At 40.4% G+C, this 21,060-nt stretch overlaps 1 protein-coding gene across 1 annotated transcript; it reads right to left on the reverse strand.

Moving 5' to 3' along the window:
* On the reverse strand, positions 1–19,300 carry LOC143298084 (proteasomal ATPase-associated factor 1-like). Its single transcript, XM_076610763.1, has 11 exons — positions 19,223–19,300; positions 17,526–17,566; positions 16,747–16,850; positions 14,708–14,809; positions 12,510–12,605; positions 11,622–11,772; positions 10,741–10,935; positions 8,007–8,098; positions 7,316–7,431; positions 1,977–2,059; positions 1–1,413 (listed from the first exon to the last, which is right to left on the reverse strand). The coding sequence occupies exons 1-11, from the start codon at positions 19,270–19,272 to the stop codon at positions 1,253–1,255; spliced, it is 1,191 nt and encodes a 396-aa protein (XP_076466878.1). The 5' UTR covers positions 19,273–19,300; the 3' UTR covers positions 1–1,252.
* Positions 19,301–21,060: the final 1,760 nt, after the last annotated feature.

Raw genomic sequence — 21,060 nt, forward strand, 5'->3', positions numbered from 1 at the left:
ACTACTTGAAACAAGCAAATTTATTCATCAACACATTCATATCAGAGCCACAAGCACATTGCAAATACTTACAGCAAGTTAACACCCAACAGAAAGGCTTACCCACAAAGTAACATTTGAGAGAAAGCAGTGCTTCAAAGTCCAATACCTCTCCCACATCCACGCATATCTTCACAGTCCACACAAAAAGGAAAACCTACTCTTCTCTTCAATCTGACATTCATCCAAATCATCCCAGTCATGTTCAGTGTTGTACTGTTCTCTTCAATCTTACATTCTGCCAAGGCATTCCACTCGTTTACAAAAGCGACATTTTCAACATGACTGACACCACTGCAGTCTGTCTCTGTCGATAAAGGAGAAACAAATTTGGCATGTCAACAGATCACACCAAAAGCACAAAAAAAAAACAAAAAACCATATTAAAGAATAATATAAAAAACATAAATAACAAATACACAAATGACACCATAACTGCATGAATAAGTCAGAGAACTTGTAGGAATCAGTGGGCCGTAGATCTAGTTTCAAAAGAATCTACACCGGACATTCCTTCACAAACTTTATTTCATCGGTCCAGTCTGCTAACTCACCGAGACAGAGAAAGCACCTCAGTTTTTTTTAGGACCACTTTGTGATGCTTTCACTTCTCCTTATCTTACCAGTAATGGCACCGATCTATTACAGGAACAGGAACCACAACTGTTTGCTGTCTGGCAGTCTTCAATCACTCAAGACACACGCAGTGGCCTAATGATAACGCACCTGACTAGGACGTGAGTATTCACCTGTTCCAGTCCCGCACCAGACCTAGATCTTTTCTCCCTCTTCCATTAGACCCCAATTAGTAGTCTGAGTGCTGGTTCTTTCAGATGAGACAATAAATCAAGAACCTGTGTGCAGCATCACTCTGTGCACGTATAAGAACCAACAGCAACAAAGGAATTGTCCCTGACAAAATCATGTACAAAAATCCAATCTGACAGTAAAACAAATACACTGCAGACAGGAAAAAAAAAAGAAGAAAAAAGGGAGGAGTGTTGCTGAATTGTGGTGATGAATACTACTCCCTGGGGGAGAGCAGCACGAATTGCACACAAAGAAAAAAGAAAAGAAAAAAAGTGTGTGTGTGTGTGTGTGGGGGGGGGGGGAGTGCTGCACTATGACAACAAATTCTCCCTGTTGAGAGAGCAACCTGGATCTCAAAGAAATCTGTTGTTTGGTGAAACCGCAATACAGTAACACTACAATTCTACACGAGATTCAAGCTGTATTTGCTGACGGTTCCGTCCCGACAACTGCTGTAGATGTGGGACCCATCCCTGGCAATGCTGTACACGGGGTCACAGTCTGATCCTGTCATCTCCACCATCGTCTCATATTCTTCATTCACGTAGAACAGTGAACCATCCCCTGCAAAAGGTGGAGAGAAAAAACAAAAACACATGTACATGCTTTCAATATGTTTGTAGAATAAAACTGAAGAACTATCACTCAGACAAAGACAGACAGACACAGTCAAACACACAGTACAACTGAAGAACGATCACTCAGACACAGATAGACACACACAAACCCATAGTCATACACACAGACACACAAACACACATAAAGGTATACATTTTCTCTCTATATATATACATCTCTCTCTCTCTCTCTCTCTCTTTCTCTCTCTCTCTCACACACTCACTCACTCACACACGCACACACAAACAAATTTTAGCACTGCAAGTGGAAAGGTGTTACACTGTAACACACACACACACACAACACACACACACCATAAGCAAACCACATACACACACCACACACACACACACGCACAAACACACATACGCACTATACCCATACATACATAACACCCACCATAAACACATAGACACACACACACACACCATAAAGAAATACACAAACTTTCAGCAGCCCTCCCCACCATCTCACAAAGCAAGCAAGCACCTGCTCCGACAAAATCGTACCTGTGGAGATAAACAGTCCCTGCTTGTGGGTCAGCATTGAAAGCACGGCTGATCGGGATTCTTTCCACTGTCTCAGTGGCTTGCTACACAGCACACAGCAAACACTTCATCATTTAGACCTGGCATGTAAGCGGTTTCTTTTCTCTCTCTCTCCAGTGGACTACTATGGTCTGTGTGTGTGTGTGTGTGTTTGTTTGTTTGTGCGTGTTTGTGTGTTTGTGTGTATGTGTGTATGGTGTGTGTGTGTGTGTGTGTGTGCGCGCGCGCGCATGTGTGTGTGTGTGTGTGTGTGTGCGCGCGCATGTGTGTGTGTGTGTGTGTGTGTGTGTTTGTGTTCGTTCTTTTGTTTAGCGTCTTTTCACTATCAGTGATATTAGACGTTAAAAAAATAAATAAATTTTAAAAAAAATTAAAGGGGTGGGGTGGGGTGGGGGCATGGGGTATAACTAACATGCTATTACATTTAACAGTAACAATTCAATAATAATAATTATAATAATCAGAAACCATTAACACAATTCTGAAGTGCATTAAAGGAATGTAGAAATAGGGCTATGAACTAATGCCTGTGAAAGTTCGACCATAAGAACCTCGTCAGAAATAACTTTACAAAAATCATCTGCAGAATTATTATTCTCTTTGAAATACTTGGGCAAGAAGGTACGTAACTGCTGGCAGTGAAACAAACAATGATGCAAGCTGAACTGCTTACCACAGATGCATGTAACATTTTTACTATACTTTATCTTCAGCGCATCAAGTTTTATACGGAAGAAAGTAGAGGTTATTAATCTTGTATAGCAAGCTGATGGATTCGGTATCTTTTCTTTAATAATATTCTCGGGGAATAATGTTCCTTTATGGTTTAAAAACTTTAACTTCCATCGGTTATGAAATCGACCCCATGCTGATTTTTCTAACAAAGTGTATGCCTCTTTTACGGAGAGACGGACATGGATTTTTGTCGATTGTTCTGAATCTTGCGCTCCTCTTTTAGCTGCTTTATCAACAGTTTCATTGCCAAGAATGCCCACATGAGAAGGCACCCAACAAAAACTTACCTCAGTCCCTTTAATCCTTAAACAATGTACCAAATGATTTGCCTCAATAACTAAGTCAGGTCTTGTTTCAAGGCTGAATAGTTCTAGAGCATAAAGTACTGATTTGGAATCAACAAAGAATGCTATTTTCGAGAAAACTATTTGATGGCTCACTAAGTAGTTCAGAGCTTGTATAATAGCAATTAGCTCAGCTGTGAATATGGAAAGGTGTTTTCCAATAAAGTAAGATTTTTCAACTTTAAAGGCAGGAATATAGAAAGCCGCACCAGCGTTTTTGTCATCAAGAACAGATCCATCTGTAAATACATGGAGATGATTCTGATATTTTTCTGTTATATGAATTCTGGCAGTACTTGTCGTGATATTGATGTTTTCTTCCTTTTTTGTTTCAGAATAAGTGATATCAAAATCCGCTTTCAACATTTCCCAAAAAGGAACAGGTGAATGATGTGGTTTTGCAGCTAACTCTTTCATGTTAACTTCAGATTCTTTTAACAGATTTGAAATGTAAGTTGCAACTGTTTCTTGTGAAGAGATGGCTTTAGCTCTTTTAGGAAAATCAATGTCTGATCTTACTGTCAGTTCATCAGCAATGAAATTTTTTGTCATTGAAGTGTACCTCACAGCGAATTTTGCTGTTGCTAACTCACGATGTTCATTTAAGGGAAGAATTCCGGCTGTTTTGTATGTTTCCTGATTGGATGCATGAGAGGGCACTCCGAGGGCAATTTTGATAGCCTTACAGTCTACACTTTGAATCTTTTGTAATAGATATTTAGGTGCACTGAAAAATATTTCTTGTGCATAGGTTATCTTAGATCTTACAAGGGCCATGGCAAGATGAATCAATGTTTTTGTATCCATTCCCCAGGGTAAGCGGCTTATAATTTTCATAAAATTGATACTTTTCCTTGCCTTTGTTAAGATGTAATCAAAGTGAATGTTCCATGTCAGCTTTGAAGTAAGATAAACGCCTAAAAACTTCACTACCTGTTTATAATCAATGACGTCACCAAGTAATTTAAAAATGGGTGTGCTAGATGGGTTACCACCTGAATTAAACAACATCATACATGTTTTTTCAGTCGACAAAGCTAGACCATTGTCAAACATATAGTTACCAATGTTATCGAGATCAGACTGATACAAACGACGTATATAATTCTGTGCTCTTTGTGGGGTTGACTTTTTTAGATTGACACCCATCCACATACATATATCATCAGCATACTGTACTAAAACTACACGATTTGACAATGCCTTTGGTAGATCCTGAATAAGAATATTAAAGAGAATAGGGGCTATAACTGAGCCCTGTGGAATTCCCATGTCAAGTTTATGTGGCAAAGAATAATGTGTTCCCACCCTTGCTTGAATAATTCTATTAGATAAAAAACTTTTAATATACTCATAGAGATTACCAGATATTCAAACTGATTTCAGTTTGAATAAAAGACGTTTGTGCCAAACCTGATCGTAGGCTTTTTTTACGTCAAAAAACGTTGCGAGGACACTTTTTCTGCGGGCAAACTGATGTTTTATTTGAGTTGTAATCTTTACTAGGTGTTCGACCGTTGATCTTCCTTTTCTAAATCCAGCCTGGTTCACTGGAATGATATTGTATTTTTCGCAGTAAGTTATAATTCTAAACAGGACTATTTTTTCCATCAATTTACAGACATGCGAGGTCAAAGCAATAGGCCTGTAACTATTTTTATTACGTTTAGGTTTTCCTGCTTTTAAAACCGGTACAACTATTGATGTTTTCCATATCTGTGGTACAGTTCCAGATGTCCAACATTTCTGATATATTTTGTGTAGGAAAACGATACAATTTTTTGGGATGTGTTTTAGCATCACATTCGATAGTGCATCGATTCCAACTGAACTTTTTTTATTGCCAAGGGAAGCTATAGCGGTTTGTAACTCCTCATATTATGTAATAGGAGAATTAAACCACAAGTCATTTTGCGGAATGGGATCACTGTATAAAGCACTATTTTCTTCCCTGGCTCTGTGTGTTTTACACTCAGGTGATAAGCCTTCGTATTTGCTATTTTTCGCAAACATTTCAACAAAGATTTCTGCCTTTTCCTGATCTGATAGAAACTTGTTTTGTGAGTCATTTGATATTGGGCAACTTGGTAACTTTATTCCATTTTTCATTTCTTTCATTTTTGTCCAAACTTTATTAAAGTCTTTATGATCTGAAATTTCTTGTGAACAAAATGATGACCAATGATCTTTTTTAGCTTGGGCTACAGTCATATTACTCTGAGTGTTTGCTTTCTTCATTTCTTTGTGGTTTGGGGGCTTACTGTCCGCGAGGTAGTTCTTAAATGTTTCTTTCTTGTAACTAACTGCCTTTTCACATGCATCATTCCACCAGACATTGCCTGAACGGTCACCTGACTTCACAGCCTTTACTTTTGGTATCGACATATCAGCTGCTGATAACACAGCTTCTGTAAAATTTGAATACATTACATCTACACTCTCATTCTCAAGTTTTTCAAAATCGTGAGAGGTAAGAATGTTTTGAAATAAATCCCAATTTGCATTTTTATATTTATATTTTGGAATTATGTCGACGTTATTATCAGGCTGATTATCATCATCAGCGATTGTAATGATGATAGGCACATGGTCGCTTCCCAATGTGTCTTTATGTGTTTCCCAGGTACATGATGGGACTAGCTCCGGGGATATTAGTGTCAGGTGTTTGTGTGTGAGTTGGTGTGTGTGTGATTGTGTGTGAGTGTGAGTGTGTGTGCATATATGTGTGTGTGTGTGTGGGGGGGGGGAATGAGGGGTGCGCATGTGTATGCCTCTGTGTGTCCCTCTTTCTGTGCATGTATATGTGGGGGTGAGGGGTGGGGGGGGGGGGTGCACATGCATGAGTACACATAAATATTTACATGTGTTTTAAAAGCGCCTCTAGCCCTATTTAGAGAATGGATGCTATACAGATTCACTTGTTATTTATGATTATTATTATTATTGTCACTTAATGAGGAACAGCCCAGGGGTATGTGTAATAATGTTCTGTTCTTTCTCTTCTTCAAATGGGAACACACACACACTCATACACAAGCATGTATGCCATGCCCATGCATACACACACAGACACAAATACACAAACACATGCACACGCACACATAACCATACATACACACAGAGGCACACATGCACACACAACCACTCACTAACACACACGAAGGTATGCATGCCCACCACACACACACACAAACGCATGCACACATATGAACCATTCACACACACACACACACACACACACACACACACAAAGGCATGCACACCCACACACTCTAACATTCACACACACACACACACACACGCACAAACACACACAAGCTCACACATAGACTTACAAACACTCATATAAACTCAATCTCACATCTCAATACATCTGAAACATGACACTCCAATGCAGGTGAAAATATTTTTAGCTGTCAACAGAGCAGACTGAAATGTTCTGGAATTCAAATTAAATTTCATGTGCATACTTCACTTAGGTCAGACTGACTCACATGAGGCTTACAACCCCAAAAGGAACGGGGATATAAAAATAATGATAAAAACACATGTTGAAAAAGCAAACTTTAGAAAAAATTTTTAAAAACCAAAAAAAAAAACTGTAAGGAAAATACTATAAAAAATACATACATAAAAATGGACACAATGGAAGGCCTTACATGCCAAAAATCACGGTAATTTTGAAAACAGGTTCCTGAAATTCTAAATTTGAAAAGAAGCAGGGAAGATCAGGTTGTTCTCACAATTTATTAAAATATGGAAAAGTTATGCTTCTCGTGTTCAAAGAACGAATACCCTTGGAAGGTAAAAGGTAATGGGCATTCTCAAAGATTAAAAGAACATTTTTTAAATTTAAAAAAGGGAGGGACATGGTGGCAGTCTCCACTAGGAGGGGATGCTCACTCGGTCTGGCTCTGCGACTAAACGATTACTGTCGTCATTAAGCAGCTCTGGAAGTGGTGTCCTGTATATAATGCTGAATCAGAACAAGTATTACTAAACACCACCAAAGTGACTCAGCAGCAGAGCAGGGTCTCCTCTGGCATGTGGCCTCCTGATGACCCAACATTGATAGTTTCCTGTGGACTGTTGGTGCTGAGACTGTGGCAGATGAACCTGGATGTGGCTGCGTATGTGGGACTCATGATGAGTGGTTTTGAGAGTGATACTACTAAAATACTACGGGATAGCTGGCGTGTCTGAAAGAGCAACAATCCTTACCTGGGGTTCCTGGCGTCGATGACAAAGATCTCCCCACCCTGTGTTCCACAGGCCACCTGTGTGTCGGACAGGAACCGGCAGCAGTTCACTGCGGACCCACAGCTCACATCAAACACCTGCAGTCACAAGAAACACAATTTGCCTGAGGCAATGACATTAAAAAAAACAAAAAAAACCCCAACTATATATTAAAAACATGTTATTCTAGTCAAGCAGAAGGGAAATATATGCAATGCAAATGAATGCATGATGACATAACCATTATGGCAAAAAAATAACTTCTCCCTCTTTTTCTTTTTCTTTTTTTTAACAGGCACACATAATCACCCTCTCTCTCTCTATTTTTTTTTTTATAAACATGCACACACACACATACCAGAGAGAAAGACAAACAGAGAAAGAGATATTATTTGAAAAGGAGAAGGGTACACTTGTTGCAATGGGTTCTTTTTCAGTGCACATGTGAATGCTGTGCACAGGACCTCGGTTTATCATCTCATCAAAATGACCAGATCCTCAGTTTGATTTTCCAGTCAAACTTGGGAAAAAGGGCAAGAGCAGGATTCGAACTCAGATCCTCACAGAGCATGTTAACCATTCTGCCACCTTCCTCACAGACTCAGTCAGACACAAAGCGCACACACACACACACACACAAAACCAAAAAAAACTCTCCAGAGATGTGACTTACCGGCTTTCGGCTGTGAAGTCCAAAGCCTAAGAGAGACCCTGTCTCTGACCCCAGCACCAACATCTTGCCCTCTGTCAGGATCTCCTTCTCACCTGACACACACACACAGCAAACCCCCTCACCATTTCACTGCTGAACCTGGATGAAATGATTGTCAGTGTGGCCTGCATCTGCATCGCCAGTGCACTGAGTACTTTCTGTGCTCTGTATTTGTATTGTATTACTGTATTGTATTACTCTTCTTTTGTCACTACAGATTTCTCTGTATGAAATTTGGGCTGCTCTCCCCAGGGAGAGCATGTCGCTACATTGAGAGCCCCACCCATTTTTTTGTATTTGTTCCTACCTGCAATTTTATTGGTTTTTCTTCTGAAGTGGATTTTTCTACAGAATTTTGCCAGGGAAAACTCTTTTGTTGTTGTGGGTTCTTTTACATGCGCTAAGTGCATGCTGTACAAGGGACCTTGGTTTATCATCTCATCTGAATTACTAGTGTCCAGACCACGATTCAAGGTCTAGTGGAAGAGGAGAAAATACAGGTGACTACAAGATTCAAACCAGTGCGCTCAGATTCTCTCGCTTCCTAGACGGATGCATTACCTCTAGGCCATCACTGAACAAATAAATGCAGTGCTGAGATGAAGAAGCCCAAATCAAAAATGGTGACTGACAACCTGGCCTGTAAACTTGGCTTTATCTCAGTGAGGTGACTGCCCTTCACTGAGAAGCATACCTGTCAGCATGGGGTTAACCTTTTTTAATGCTGACACATTCTGCTGTGCTCTATACTGAGAAAATTTCCAGGGAAAAAAAAAAGAGGAAAATTCATGCTTGTGATCTTAGTTCAGTGATGTCTCCTGTTCACTGCTGACACATTTTCCAGTGCACCATGCTGAGACAAGTTCCACAAAAAAAATTAAAATTCATATTTGTAGTATCAGTTCAGTCATATCTCAAAAACATCTTAAGATAATAGCAAAACGAAATAAACAACATCATGTTGCAATCCTACTGTCAACACCTCAGAAATATCAACTTCTATATAATACAGAATTGCAGAGACACACAGACACATCTGATAACATACATTCATCAATTCGTTCACAACACACACACACACACACACACACCAGAGACAGAGACTGAGAGAGACAGAGACTGAGAGAAAGACATAAAGAGAAAGACAGAACACATCACAGTTCAACTCTTCCTTTCACTCACTGTCACACATCCAACAAACTTCACCCATGTACCATAGCCACAAAGATCAAGGGAGTGAATTCTTCTTACCAAGCAGACAATTTTTCTTCAATGCCTAGTGAAACAGAAAGAGCATGGCACTTGGACGTACAGCATATGTCAACATAACATAGCACCTGTGTGTTCTATAACGCATGCTGTGTATCAGCACTGCAGTGAATGAGTTAAAACCAGAGACAACTTTATCAAAACGACTGGTGCACATTTCACACATCATCATCCTCAATATTAACAACTTCACTACTATAAGCACTGTATACTATCAACAATGTCTACTGCTGTCATCTCCAGTCAGTAAACAAACATCAGCTGACACACACAGAACTGCAAAATACAGAATCTTCTCAAGTCTTCTTGAGCATCAGTGAGACGTACTGAACTGCACCACTATGATTATGAATCGTGCAGAAGTCCATTCTTGAACAAACAGTTTCACATGCTAGGCCCAAAAAACCCAATCATGGCAAGATGGCACACCTGCCTTTATATGTGCTCAGCAATGCACATTTTATCAGAAAGAGCAACATTATTTGTATTTGTATTTGTATTGCTTTTTATCACAACAGATTTCTCTGTGTGAAATTCGGGCTGCTCTCCCCAGGGAGAGCGTGTCACTACACTACAGCGCCACCCATTTTTTTTGTATTTTTTCCTGCGTGCAGTTTTTTTTGTTTTTCCTGTTGAAGTGGATTTTCTACAGAATTTTGCCAGGAACAACCCTTTTGTTGCTGTGGCTTCTTTTACGTGCGCTAAGTGCATGCTGCACACAGGACCTCAGTTTATCGTCTTATCCGAATGACTAGCGTCCAGACCACCACTCAAGGTCTAGTGGAGGGGGAGAAAATATCGGCGGCTGAGCCGTGATTCGAACCAGCACGCTCAGATTCTCTCGCTTCCTAGGCGGACGCATTACCTCTAGGCCATCACTCCAAGTGGCCCTTGAAAGGTAGTCTGGGAACCCCCAAGAATTATTGTAAAAGAATTATTCAGGCAACTTATCAGAAACCCTGTTCTGCAGTCAGTAACTATGCACAGCTCTAAAATACTGAATCCTCTCAAATTAGTTCTTGTTTAACAGTGTGACATACAGAATTGTTAAAAAAAAAATTGGATCCTATCAACTTTCAACTTGTACTTTTTGTTTAGTTCTCTATTGTTTCGTGCCCATTCTTGGGCATCAGTGCAATGTTCTGAAGTACATTTGGACCAGTCCATTTCATTCCTCACTGGCTGCCACCATATTTGCGTCTGGCATAGCTGGCAACTTTAACTGTTCAACTCCTCCATTTTTTCAAAGAGTTTCGTTTGCCTTTCCGCTTCAAAGTACCACATTCATGTTCAAGGGAAGCTTCTCTTCTTCTTCATTCATGGGCTGCAACTCCTATGTTGACTCGTATGTACACGAGTGGGCTTTTACGTGTATGACCGTTAGACAGCCATACTCTGTTTTCGGGGGTCAAGGGACACAACTCACTTGGAGCCTCATCCGGCACTCCTAACTGCACGGAGTTGTCTGTGGCTGCCAGGGCACAGCAGTTTATGTCACCACCCAGATCCGTCCATGCGAACAGCTCCGCCTGTTGGCTCACGTCCCACAACCGTGCCGTTCCGTCCCGCGAACAGGTCACAATGTTACGACCCCGTTCGACAATGGCACAATCCAGGATGGCTGACAACCAACAGTTTGCTTCCATTGAAATGTGATGTTTCAAAAAAACAAAACAAACTAACAAAAAAAAAACCATCTCTTCTTCTAAGGTCACAGAGGCTACCTGTTTTTGCATTTTATTTGTAATAAATATTGTAATTTGTTGGTGTGTTTTTTTTTATTTTGATGATACAGTGAGGAGGTACATTTAGTTTATTTTGGCTTTATGTGTACCCTTCCTTTGATTTCTTAAAACCCTTTCTCCAAACAAACAATGCAGAGACATGCATGCACACAGGCATTCTGGCACACACACACACACACACAAACATGTACACACACACACACACACACACACACACACACACACAGAGTCAAATCCTTTCCTCTCTTCCTTCTTTCCTTCCCTCTGTCCCTCCCCCCCTCCTCCCCCACGCTCCAACTCTCGCACTTTTTTTTTCACCTAATATCACTAAAGAGTGGAAAAATCTAAAACTGGAGACTACTACAACACACACATACAAACAGAAAAGAAAAATATATACAGGCACACACACAACCAGAAGAAAAACAAAATGTCCGTACACACACAGAAATAGAGAGATAAAAAAAAAAAATAATAATAATGATAACAAAAAAAACAACAAGAATAATAATAATACTAATAAAAGACCTACACAAACACTCCAAGATGAAAACCGACCTACCTGCACGATGACCGACGATGTTGGCTGCCTCTTTGCCTGTTTCAGCTGACCATATCTTGGCCTGCATGTCTGCCCCCACGGACAGGACGACCACACCTGAAGGAAAGAACCTGCAGCGGTAAACATCCCCTAAATGGCCCCGCAGCTCTCGCTGGAACAGTCACCAAAAATAATAGAGGTCAACATATTTTAACCCTGTGGATGGTAACCAAAAATAATAGATGTCAACATATTTTAACCCTGTGGACGGTAACCAAAAATAATAGATGTCAACATATTTTAACCCTGTGGACGGTAACCAAAAATAATACATGTCAACATCTTTTCACTGTGTGGACGGTAACCAAAAATAATAGATGTCAACATCTTTTAACCTTGTGGACGGTAACCAAAAATAATAGATGTCAACATCTTTTAACCGTGTGGACGGTAACCAAAAATAATAAATATCAACATATTTTAACCAGGTGAACACTAACCAAAAATAATACATGTCAACATATTTTAACTGTGTGGACGGTAACCAAAAATAATAAATATCAACATATTCTTAATGGCTTATAAGCACACACACACACACACACACACATATATACATATTAAAATGGCTTGTAGTGAACAACTTAAGTTTGCAAATAAATGTTTTCCTTGTTTTCTTCAATAGAAATAACCAATCTATTAATACCATTACCAGCTATGTTCACCATTCTCAAAAATGATTCTTTTTTTTATTAATAAATCATCTTTTTTTTTAATTGTCTGCTCTGTTTACCAGCTTCATTCTAACTGCACATCAGCTTCATTCTTTCACCAGTTTCAACAGGACACATGTATACAGCCATTTAACCCGCCCACCCTTCTTTGCTGTATACTGGAGCCCAGACTCACTCTGATTTCTCCGCTGTCGGTCTGCCAGATGAGCAGATTGCCTGCAGTGTCACAGGACACGCCAAGCCCTTCAGACGTCACGTCCACACAGTGTACCTGACACAGTCGCAACACGTCAAGAATGATGTGCTTCTGTGGCACATGGAGGAAAAGATGGTAATGATGAATGAGCTTTAGTTTCAAATTCTCAATGAGGCGTCACTGCGTTGGGAAAAATCCATATATGCCACACATGTGGAGTGATGGCCTGGAGGAAACGCGTCCGCTTAGGAAGCGAGAGAATCTGAGAGCGCTGGTTCAAATTATGGCTCAGCCGCCGATATTTTCTCCCCCTCCACTAGACCTTGAGTGGTGGTCTGGACGCTAGTCATTCAGATGAGACGATAAACCGAGGTCCCGTGTGCAGTATGCACTTAGCACATGTAAAAGAACCCACGGCAACAAAAGGGTTGTTCCTGGCAAAATTCTGTAGAAAAATCCACTTCGGTAGGAAAAACAAATAAAACTGCATGCAAGAAAAAATATTTTAAAAATGGGTGGCGGTGTAGTGTAGCGACGCGCTCTCCCTGGGGAGAGCAGCCTGAATTTCACACAAAGAAATCTGTTGTGATAAAAAGAAATACAAATATAAAACAAATACAAATCTGCTAGGCAGATGCCTGACCAGCAGGATAACCCAATGCGCTGAGTCAGGCCTTGAGTGCATGTTTATAAACAATGCAGAGTGCACCTGCCACAGTCACAACACGTCAAGAATGATGTGCTTCTGTGACACATGAAGGAAAAGATGATAATGATGAATGACGAGTTTCAGTTTCAGTTTCAAATTCTCAAGGGGGCATCACTGCGTTTTTAAAAAATCCATATATGCCACACCAGATTTGCAGCAGGATAACCCATCCCGCTCAGTCAGGCCTTGAGTGCATGCTTATATATTTTTGTACCTATCAGAGTGGATTTCTTCTACAGAATTTAGCAAGAGGACAACACTCTTATTGCTATGGGTTCTTTTTCAGTGTGTCAAGTGCATGCTGCACATGGGACCTCGGTTTATCGTCTCATTTGAATAACTAGATGCTAAGTCTGATTCTCCAGTCACACTTGGGAGAAAGGGCGAGAGCGAGATTTGAACCCACATCCTCATCTCTCTCTGCATTGGCAGCTGAGCGTCTTAACCATTCTGCCACCTTCCTCCCTCAAAATGATAATGGTAATGATAATAATAATAATAATCATAATAATAATCAGGACAAAATAAATAATTTTTGTACAGTGTGTAATTTTACACAATGCAACTCAATGCGTTGTACACTCTCTACTCACGCAATTCATGCACAACCACCACCACTCAGACTCATAAGCAGCTATGCTCCACACACAAACAGCCCATATCATTGCTCAGGGAATTCTTGGCAATATAGAAATTATAATGTCATGAGATTTGACTTTAACTTCACTCAGAGTTGGAGTGTTGCACAGACTGGGTGGCAGCAAGTTCCACACTTTTATGGGGCAGTGAAACTAAAAGTAAAACCGTGTCTCTCAACTGTCTTCATTTGGTGTTTCTGAAGTTTTAAGAACTTTCCACTAGAACAAAGAAGAGTACAAGAAGACTGATACATGGTGCGAAGCGGCCCACTGAATTGGGCTAGACAAGAATTGCAACCTTGTATTACATTGAAGCTGGTCTAGGATTCTTTCTCTGCAGAGTCCAGCACTTGACAAAAGAGCAGTGAGGCATAGGCACTCTTGCATATTCGGTCAAACATGTATCAACATAGTTAAAACTCACACATTGCATTCATGCACATGGGTAAGTGGGCTTCAAATTGACTGAAATAACTGCATTTCATCCAAAATCGTACCCCCAAAAATTATATGAAGTATGCAATTTTCAAAAAATCTTCCCTAAGTCAGCATGGTTTTAGGTTACTGTCTGAGAGGTGTATCATGCCTGATGAACATGCCTGAACCACTTTCATGCTCTGGCATAAACATACATACAAAACAGAATCACGTGCACATGCATATGCATGTAAACAAACATACCATTCACATACACCAACATAGTAATATGTATAACATTCCCACATCAACATATCCACACACACACACATACAGAACAATAAACGATGCCAGCACACTCCAAAACATCAACAAATACTACACACTACCAGTCGCATACTGTAGTTACTGACCCCTTTCTTTGCCTTGTGGATGGTAGAAAAGGTGATGTTTGGTGCCACAAACTTTCTGGTGAGTGTTGTGGATTCTCCTACATATGTCACAGACATCGTTTTCTGAAAAACAAGATCACTACATATATCTTCATCCTTTTCTGAAACCTAAGTCAGTTTATCGCATCTTCAAATTGTTGTGATACATGATCAGTCTCAAATAAACTTAATGCAGGGTTCGAATTTAGCAGGTGCCTGGGTGCCCAGTTGGCACTCAAAAATTGATGGAGGCGAAAGAAAATTAATTAAAAGACACACCAAGAAAGCAAGCTCGAACACGGTCAATCGAAATGTAAAGTGTCGACTGTTGCAGCTCGCTTCGCGAAGCAGCGACTTTGCATGTACGCGATCGGATGTTGACATTCATGGCACGTTAGCGACAAGCAATGTTCCCCCATCTTCAATGTTACAAGACAGGCTCCCAAAGCAGAGGTGAAAGCTCAGGATGACAAAAAGAATAAACAGCAGGAGTGCGAATCAAAGCGCCAGTGTGTGTGCAATGACGCCTGGCAGAAAGACCATTGAAACGAAGGAAGATTTTATTTCATTTTATTATGCTGGCACCCAAAACCACAACTGGGCAAATGTTTTGTCCAGAGTGCCCAACTGGCACTCAAAAAAATAAGTTAGATTCAAACCCTGTTATTTAATACTCACCATGTGTTGTTTTGTTATTAACTTAAGTAAAAGCGTTTCCAAAGTGAACTGGGCTCCCTCTTCTCACTGATAATACATCAATGCTGTCCTGTGAGTCATCTTTTCCTTATCCTTGGATTTGTAAATCCAGATCTTGACACGGTTCAAATTACTTCAACATAATCATTATCCCTATCAAAAACAACAAATATAATCACAACACAACATAAATACTAATAACAATCAGATACTGTTACTCACAGACTCAGTTGTTCAAACTTGTAGTTTCACTTAACCTGTATCTTCAAACCCATGACTGCTGCTGACGATTTGTTCATCAGTGAAGCGCTGTTGCGTGACGTAAGATTTTTTAGGTTTCAGATCAGGATATTCATCACCATTCTTTGTTTAGATTCCCCCCTCTTTATGTATTATAATAATAATATTTAAAAGGCGCAAAATCTTGATCAAGTCAACTTTAGGCGCACACTCGCACGCGCGCGCGCGCACACACACACACACACGCACACGCACAGGGAAGTTGAACACTGACCAGTGGATCAGAAATTCAGTGCCTTATTCTGCCATGGCAACTTCTGTTACAACAACAACCAAAAAGTACATAAGATGTACTTCTTGCACTTCAAATTCATGCAACACTTCTTCATTTAATCAAAGTTCAGCAGTCAAGTGGCTGGCAATCACTGAGAAAGTGAGATGGATGACAAGGAAAAGAATACTGAAGGAAAGGAGATGGTGCGAACAAAATTATAATAAATCAAACAAACAAAACTATAATAAATGAAACTGATAACATTAAATCAAATACAAAAACCAGCTAGTTAAACAGTTTTGAAAATATTTTATTTTCTTTCTCTCTTTCTTTCACACACGCTTACTCATTACAGTTTACAGCCAATCATAACATCTCTTCTTCCTTTGTTCTTCCTGTTTACATCCTATCACAGCAACTCTTTTTCCCTGGTATGATGTTATAGTTTATGACCAATCATCCCATCTCTTTTTTCCTTAGTATAATGTAAAATTTACAACTGATCATAGCATCTCTTTTTTTTCCTTAGTATAACATTATAGATTACAAATAATCAAATTTGTAGCACCTCTTTTTCCTTAGTATAATGTTATAGTTTATAACTGACCTTCGCATCTCTTTTTCCTTAGCATAATCTTATAGTTTACGACTGATTACAGCATCTCTTTTTCCTTAGTGTTAACACTTCAGATTTCAACTAAACATTGTATCTCATTTTCCTTAGTATAATGTTTTATTTTACATTTGATCATATCATCTCTTTTTCCACAGTATTATCTTTCAGTCTACAACTGATCACAGTAGGTCTTACCCGTGTGCGGAAGCTGGCAGAAAAACCATCCTCTGCAACAACATACGGCAATCCATTCTGAGACATCCCATGGTTCTTCAGCTCACTGTGGACACTGGGAGGGTCTGCAAAATCAACAGAACTGACCAATTACAGAAACAGTAACAGTATCAGTAGTTCAAGGAGGCGTCACTGCGTTTGGTCAAATCCATATACGCTACACCACATCTACCAAGCAGATCCCTGACCAGCAGCGTAACCCAACGCGCTTAGTCAGGCCTTGAAAAAAAAAAAATAATAATAATAAAAAATAAATAAATAAATAAAATAAAATAAATAATAAAAATAAAATAACATTAAAAAAAAATAATAATAAATAAAATAAAATTACAGAAACAGTAAATGCATACTTTATTTTTCTATTCTGGGGGAGGGAGGGTAGACTTTTGGGGGCAATCTCGCAGTTTTCCCAAATATAACTATGTCACTGAATGTTATATATCATAGTTTGTGGTCAGCAAAAATCAAAACTGTCAAGTGTCAAGAGTTTATTTGAAGATTCACAATAATCTTCAAAACATGGGGGAAAAAGAAGAAAGATCTACCTTTACAGTAAATTTCTCTGATCATTGAAATCAGACTTTATATCAAGCCACAAACACTGTCAAAAATACTGTAGCATGTAATGATGTATGCACACTGTACAGACTTTAAACAGAGCAGTTTGTTTTGCCTTTCGGGAAACCAAAATTACTTTGAACAAATTGTAATTTGCTCATTAACAAATTATATTCACTCACCTGCAGTCTTATACGTCACCCAGGCAGTTCCACCTTGTTCTCTGAAATAAGTGATCACATTTGCAATATTCTATATGTTCTATTCTTTCATCAAAATAGTAAATAGTATTCTCTCTCTCCCCCACCCCCTCACTCCACACACACACACATATGTATATGTGTGTGTGTGTGTGTGTGAAATACAATATACTAGAACATAGAGCGCACTTGTGGATAACTAAAGGAGTGAAGCACTTGAATATGTTAAGGGTACTGCCTAAGATTTTCATATGTACAGATGTCATCATAGTAATGTTCCCTACTTTCACCATTCCTCCACCTCTATTTACTTCTTTTTCCTTGAAAATGACTGCTCACTGGCAGGCTTTAGACAAAATTATAAAGATATCATCAACTCCAGATGGAAACAATGACAGATCTACGCAGTTCACATTGTTACCATGTTTTTGTGACCACAAAAGTGCATCATGCATCACTTTTTCACAAGCAAGCACACACACACACACACACACACACACACACACATGCAAATATTATTCAAGTCTGCAGAAGTTTATGTTTTTGTTCATCTGGTGTTTGTCTAAAAAAGACTTGTTCATTTCAAACCAAACAAGATGTGAGAATTTAGAAAGTGAAATTCTATGATAACCTGTCACATTCACTTTACTTACAATAATCATTTACATTTATCATGAATAATAGCAAATTTTAATTTTACCTATTTGCCTTTTTTTTCTTTTCTTTTTTTTCACCTGGGGGTCAGTGTGCTCCTGTTTTAAACCAATAATTTAAAATTAACAAATTGCATTACACTTAGTTTTAATAAAATGAGTCTCATCATGATCATCTATGGACTAAGTCCTAGTAGTATCAATGATCACTTTGTGACAAGATTTTGTTGGACTCTATCTTTTCAACTGCCTCTATGTAATTTATCTTCAAGTTCAAGTACATTAATTACAGGAGACTTTTTAAAGTTTTACTGCTGCAATTTAAACCCAGTCATATGAAATACATACATAATTATGTGTGTGTGTGTGTGTGTGTGGTTGTGTGTGCAGAAGCAGTACTGAACGATAATACTATAATAGTAGTAGTGGTAGTTGAATTGACAAAAACCCTGAGAAACTGTAATACTGCATGACACTTAAATTGTTACTTGTATTAATCAGTATGATTGAGGTGATAATAGTGGTGGTAGTCATTGTTATTAAAGTATATGGTAACTCAGTAATTGATTGGCATCCAAGTTCTTTTCCATTAAAGTCTCTTCCTCTGTGTGCGTGTGTGTGTGTGTGTGTGTGTGTGTGTGTGCATGCGCGCGCACGTGCGTGCCCAAGTGTACACGTTTAGTGTGTGCGAGTGTTCGTGTGTGCACGTTGTGTGTGTGTGTGTGTGTGTGTGTGCACGCTCGCACACGCACCCATGTGTACACGTTTTGTGTGTGTGTGTGTGTGTGTGTGGTGAGAGAGAGTGGTGGGGGATGAGTATCATGCACTGTCGAGTGTGTGTGTTTCATCGTTTGTTTTGAAAGTTTTGTTTCAGTATTGCCAGTATTTGACTGTGAGGCGAAGAGTTAGACCTTTCGGAATCTCACTCTAAACAAAGAATGTGGTGATGTACTATGAAAGTATTTTAAAGTGCGCGTAAAAAGTTTCCTCTCGACATCGTTAAATCAATAGTTTGTGAACATCTACCTCAAACATTCTGCCCAGTCATGTTGCACTATGATTCTGTCACGAGCCATTGCTGCAGAGCGCAGTGTTGGTCCAATGACTCTTTGCCGAACAGGGAACAAAAAATAAACTGCCCGCGTGATACAAGACATGATAATTCATTTTCTCCAAAACAGAAAATTTAAGCTTGTTTGATTAAAAAAAATAATGGTGATGTTTGAAAAAACAGATTCATTAACAGATGGTTCTCTTCAATATGATCATTGTCAACAAAACAACAACATCAAAACTCAGTGGAAGACTGATCGTCGGAGTCGGGCCGCGGCCGCGGCGGCCGCCCGCGGGACTCAGAGGGGCCGGGGACTAGCTCCGTCAGTGGAGGGGAGGGGGGGGGGATGCGGGGGTATAACAGCAATGGTGAATGCTACCGACTGCACTCAGTAAAACTTATAGATCTACACATCATGGGATAAAACTGCTTTACAAAATATTAACAAAAGATTTCCGAGTATCATCGGACAACTGATGCAAGACTGACGGCTGAGATTCCGGCAGTGTGTGTGTGTGTGTGTGTGTGTGTGTGTCAGTGTAATCTGACTGGAGTGATGACAAAGGAAACGAATGGTGACTGAGCGACCAAAAGCACTGAGATCTCAGTCCGGCGGCTGAGGTGGGCAGCCTTGCTGTCACGCCGGTAACTTGATAGCCCCGCCAGTTTTCAGTTGTAACTGGGACGACTAACGGTGCTTCAACTTGAGCTTGGTCTCTCAGTGACCGAGGACAGGCGCTGTATAAGTATTCATGTCGTATCATGTCTTATTACGGTACATTCCTTGTGATTATTAAACACTATGTACGGATACTTCAGTCCGAGTCTGGACCTCTGTGATCACGACGGTGCTGAAATGAACTGATGTTTGGTGAAAATTCTGCCCGGAGACTGCCGTGTGTACCATTGCATCACACTATGCTGTTGATGATGGTGTTCAGTGGATCCGTGGCAACATTTAAAGATGATCAGATGTGAATGACAAATAAACATAGTAAACTATATCAGATTGATTGTGTATATCACTCAGTCAGGAAAAACACAAGCACGTCTGTCGGAAAACAACGTACATTAAACAGTTGCCGGATACTCAGTAGCAGTCGCAGCACACTGAGTACAGATGCCGTGTCAGTTCGAGCAAACTGGTCTTATTTTTGATTGGTTCATCAAAGTTTCATTTTTACTGCCAGCCTGAGCCACCGTGAGTTTGGGCATAGTGCAGCACTGTAAATGAGTTTGTGCTGCGTGCATAGGGACATGCAGAGTTAGTGGAGTCCTCAGGTATGTAATTTGAGGGGCCGCTCAGAGCTACCAACATCGACTACCAGGACTAACGTCCCGGCCACCCGACAACACGGCCACGGCCCGGCGGACCCAGTGAGGACCCCCGGGCCCTCGGCGGGATCGCCGGCCATCCACTGGACTTCCCCCATGCGACAACAGCCAGGACACAGCCGGCGAGGACCCCGCCCCTCAGACCGCCCGGCGCGGCCGGCCGGTACTGAGCCACTGAGCCGGCGGGACACTCAGCCGTGACCCACCTTGCGACAACAGCGGCCAGGGCACAGCGAAGACACCTCTCGGACCGCCAGCCGCTGAGGACTTCTCAGACCCGACAACAGCCGGCCAAGAAAAAGCGAGGACCCCACCTCGGACCGCCAGCCAGGAAATCCCCCACCCCGCTACTGAGTGACGGCCAGACACACCAGTGAGCGACTTGATGATGTGAAGAAGAGGTGGAGGTGAAGGTGGCATCATTCCACATTGTTATTTCACGTCAGATGTGATGTGTCAGTGCCGCGTCACTGAT

Source organism: Babylonia areolata, chromosome 23 (assembly GCF_041734735.1).
Source record: "Babylonia areolata isolate BAREFJ2019XMU chromosome 23, ASM4173473v1, whole genome shotgun sequence".
NCBI classification, from domain to species: domain Eukaryota; kingdom Metazoa; phylum Mollusca; class Gastropoda; order Neogastropoda; family Buccinidae; genus Babylonia; species Babylonia areolata.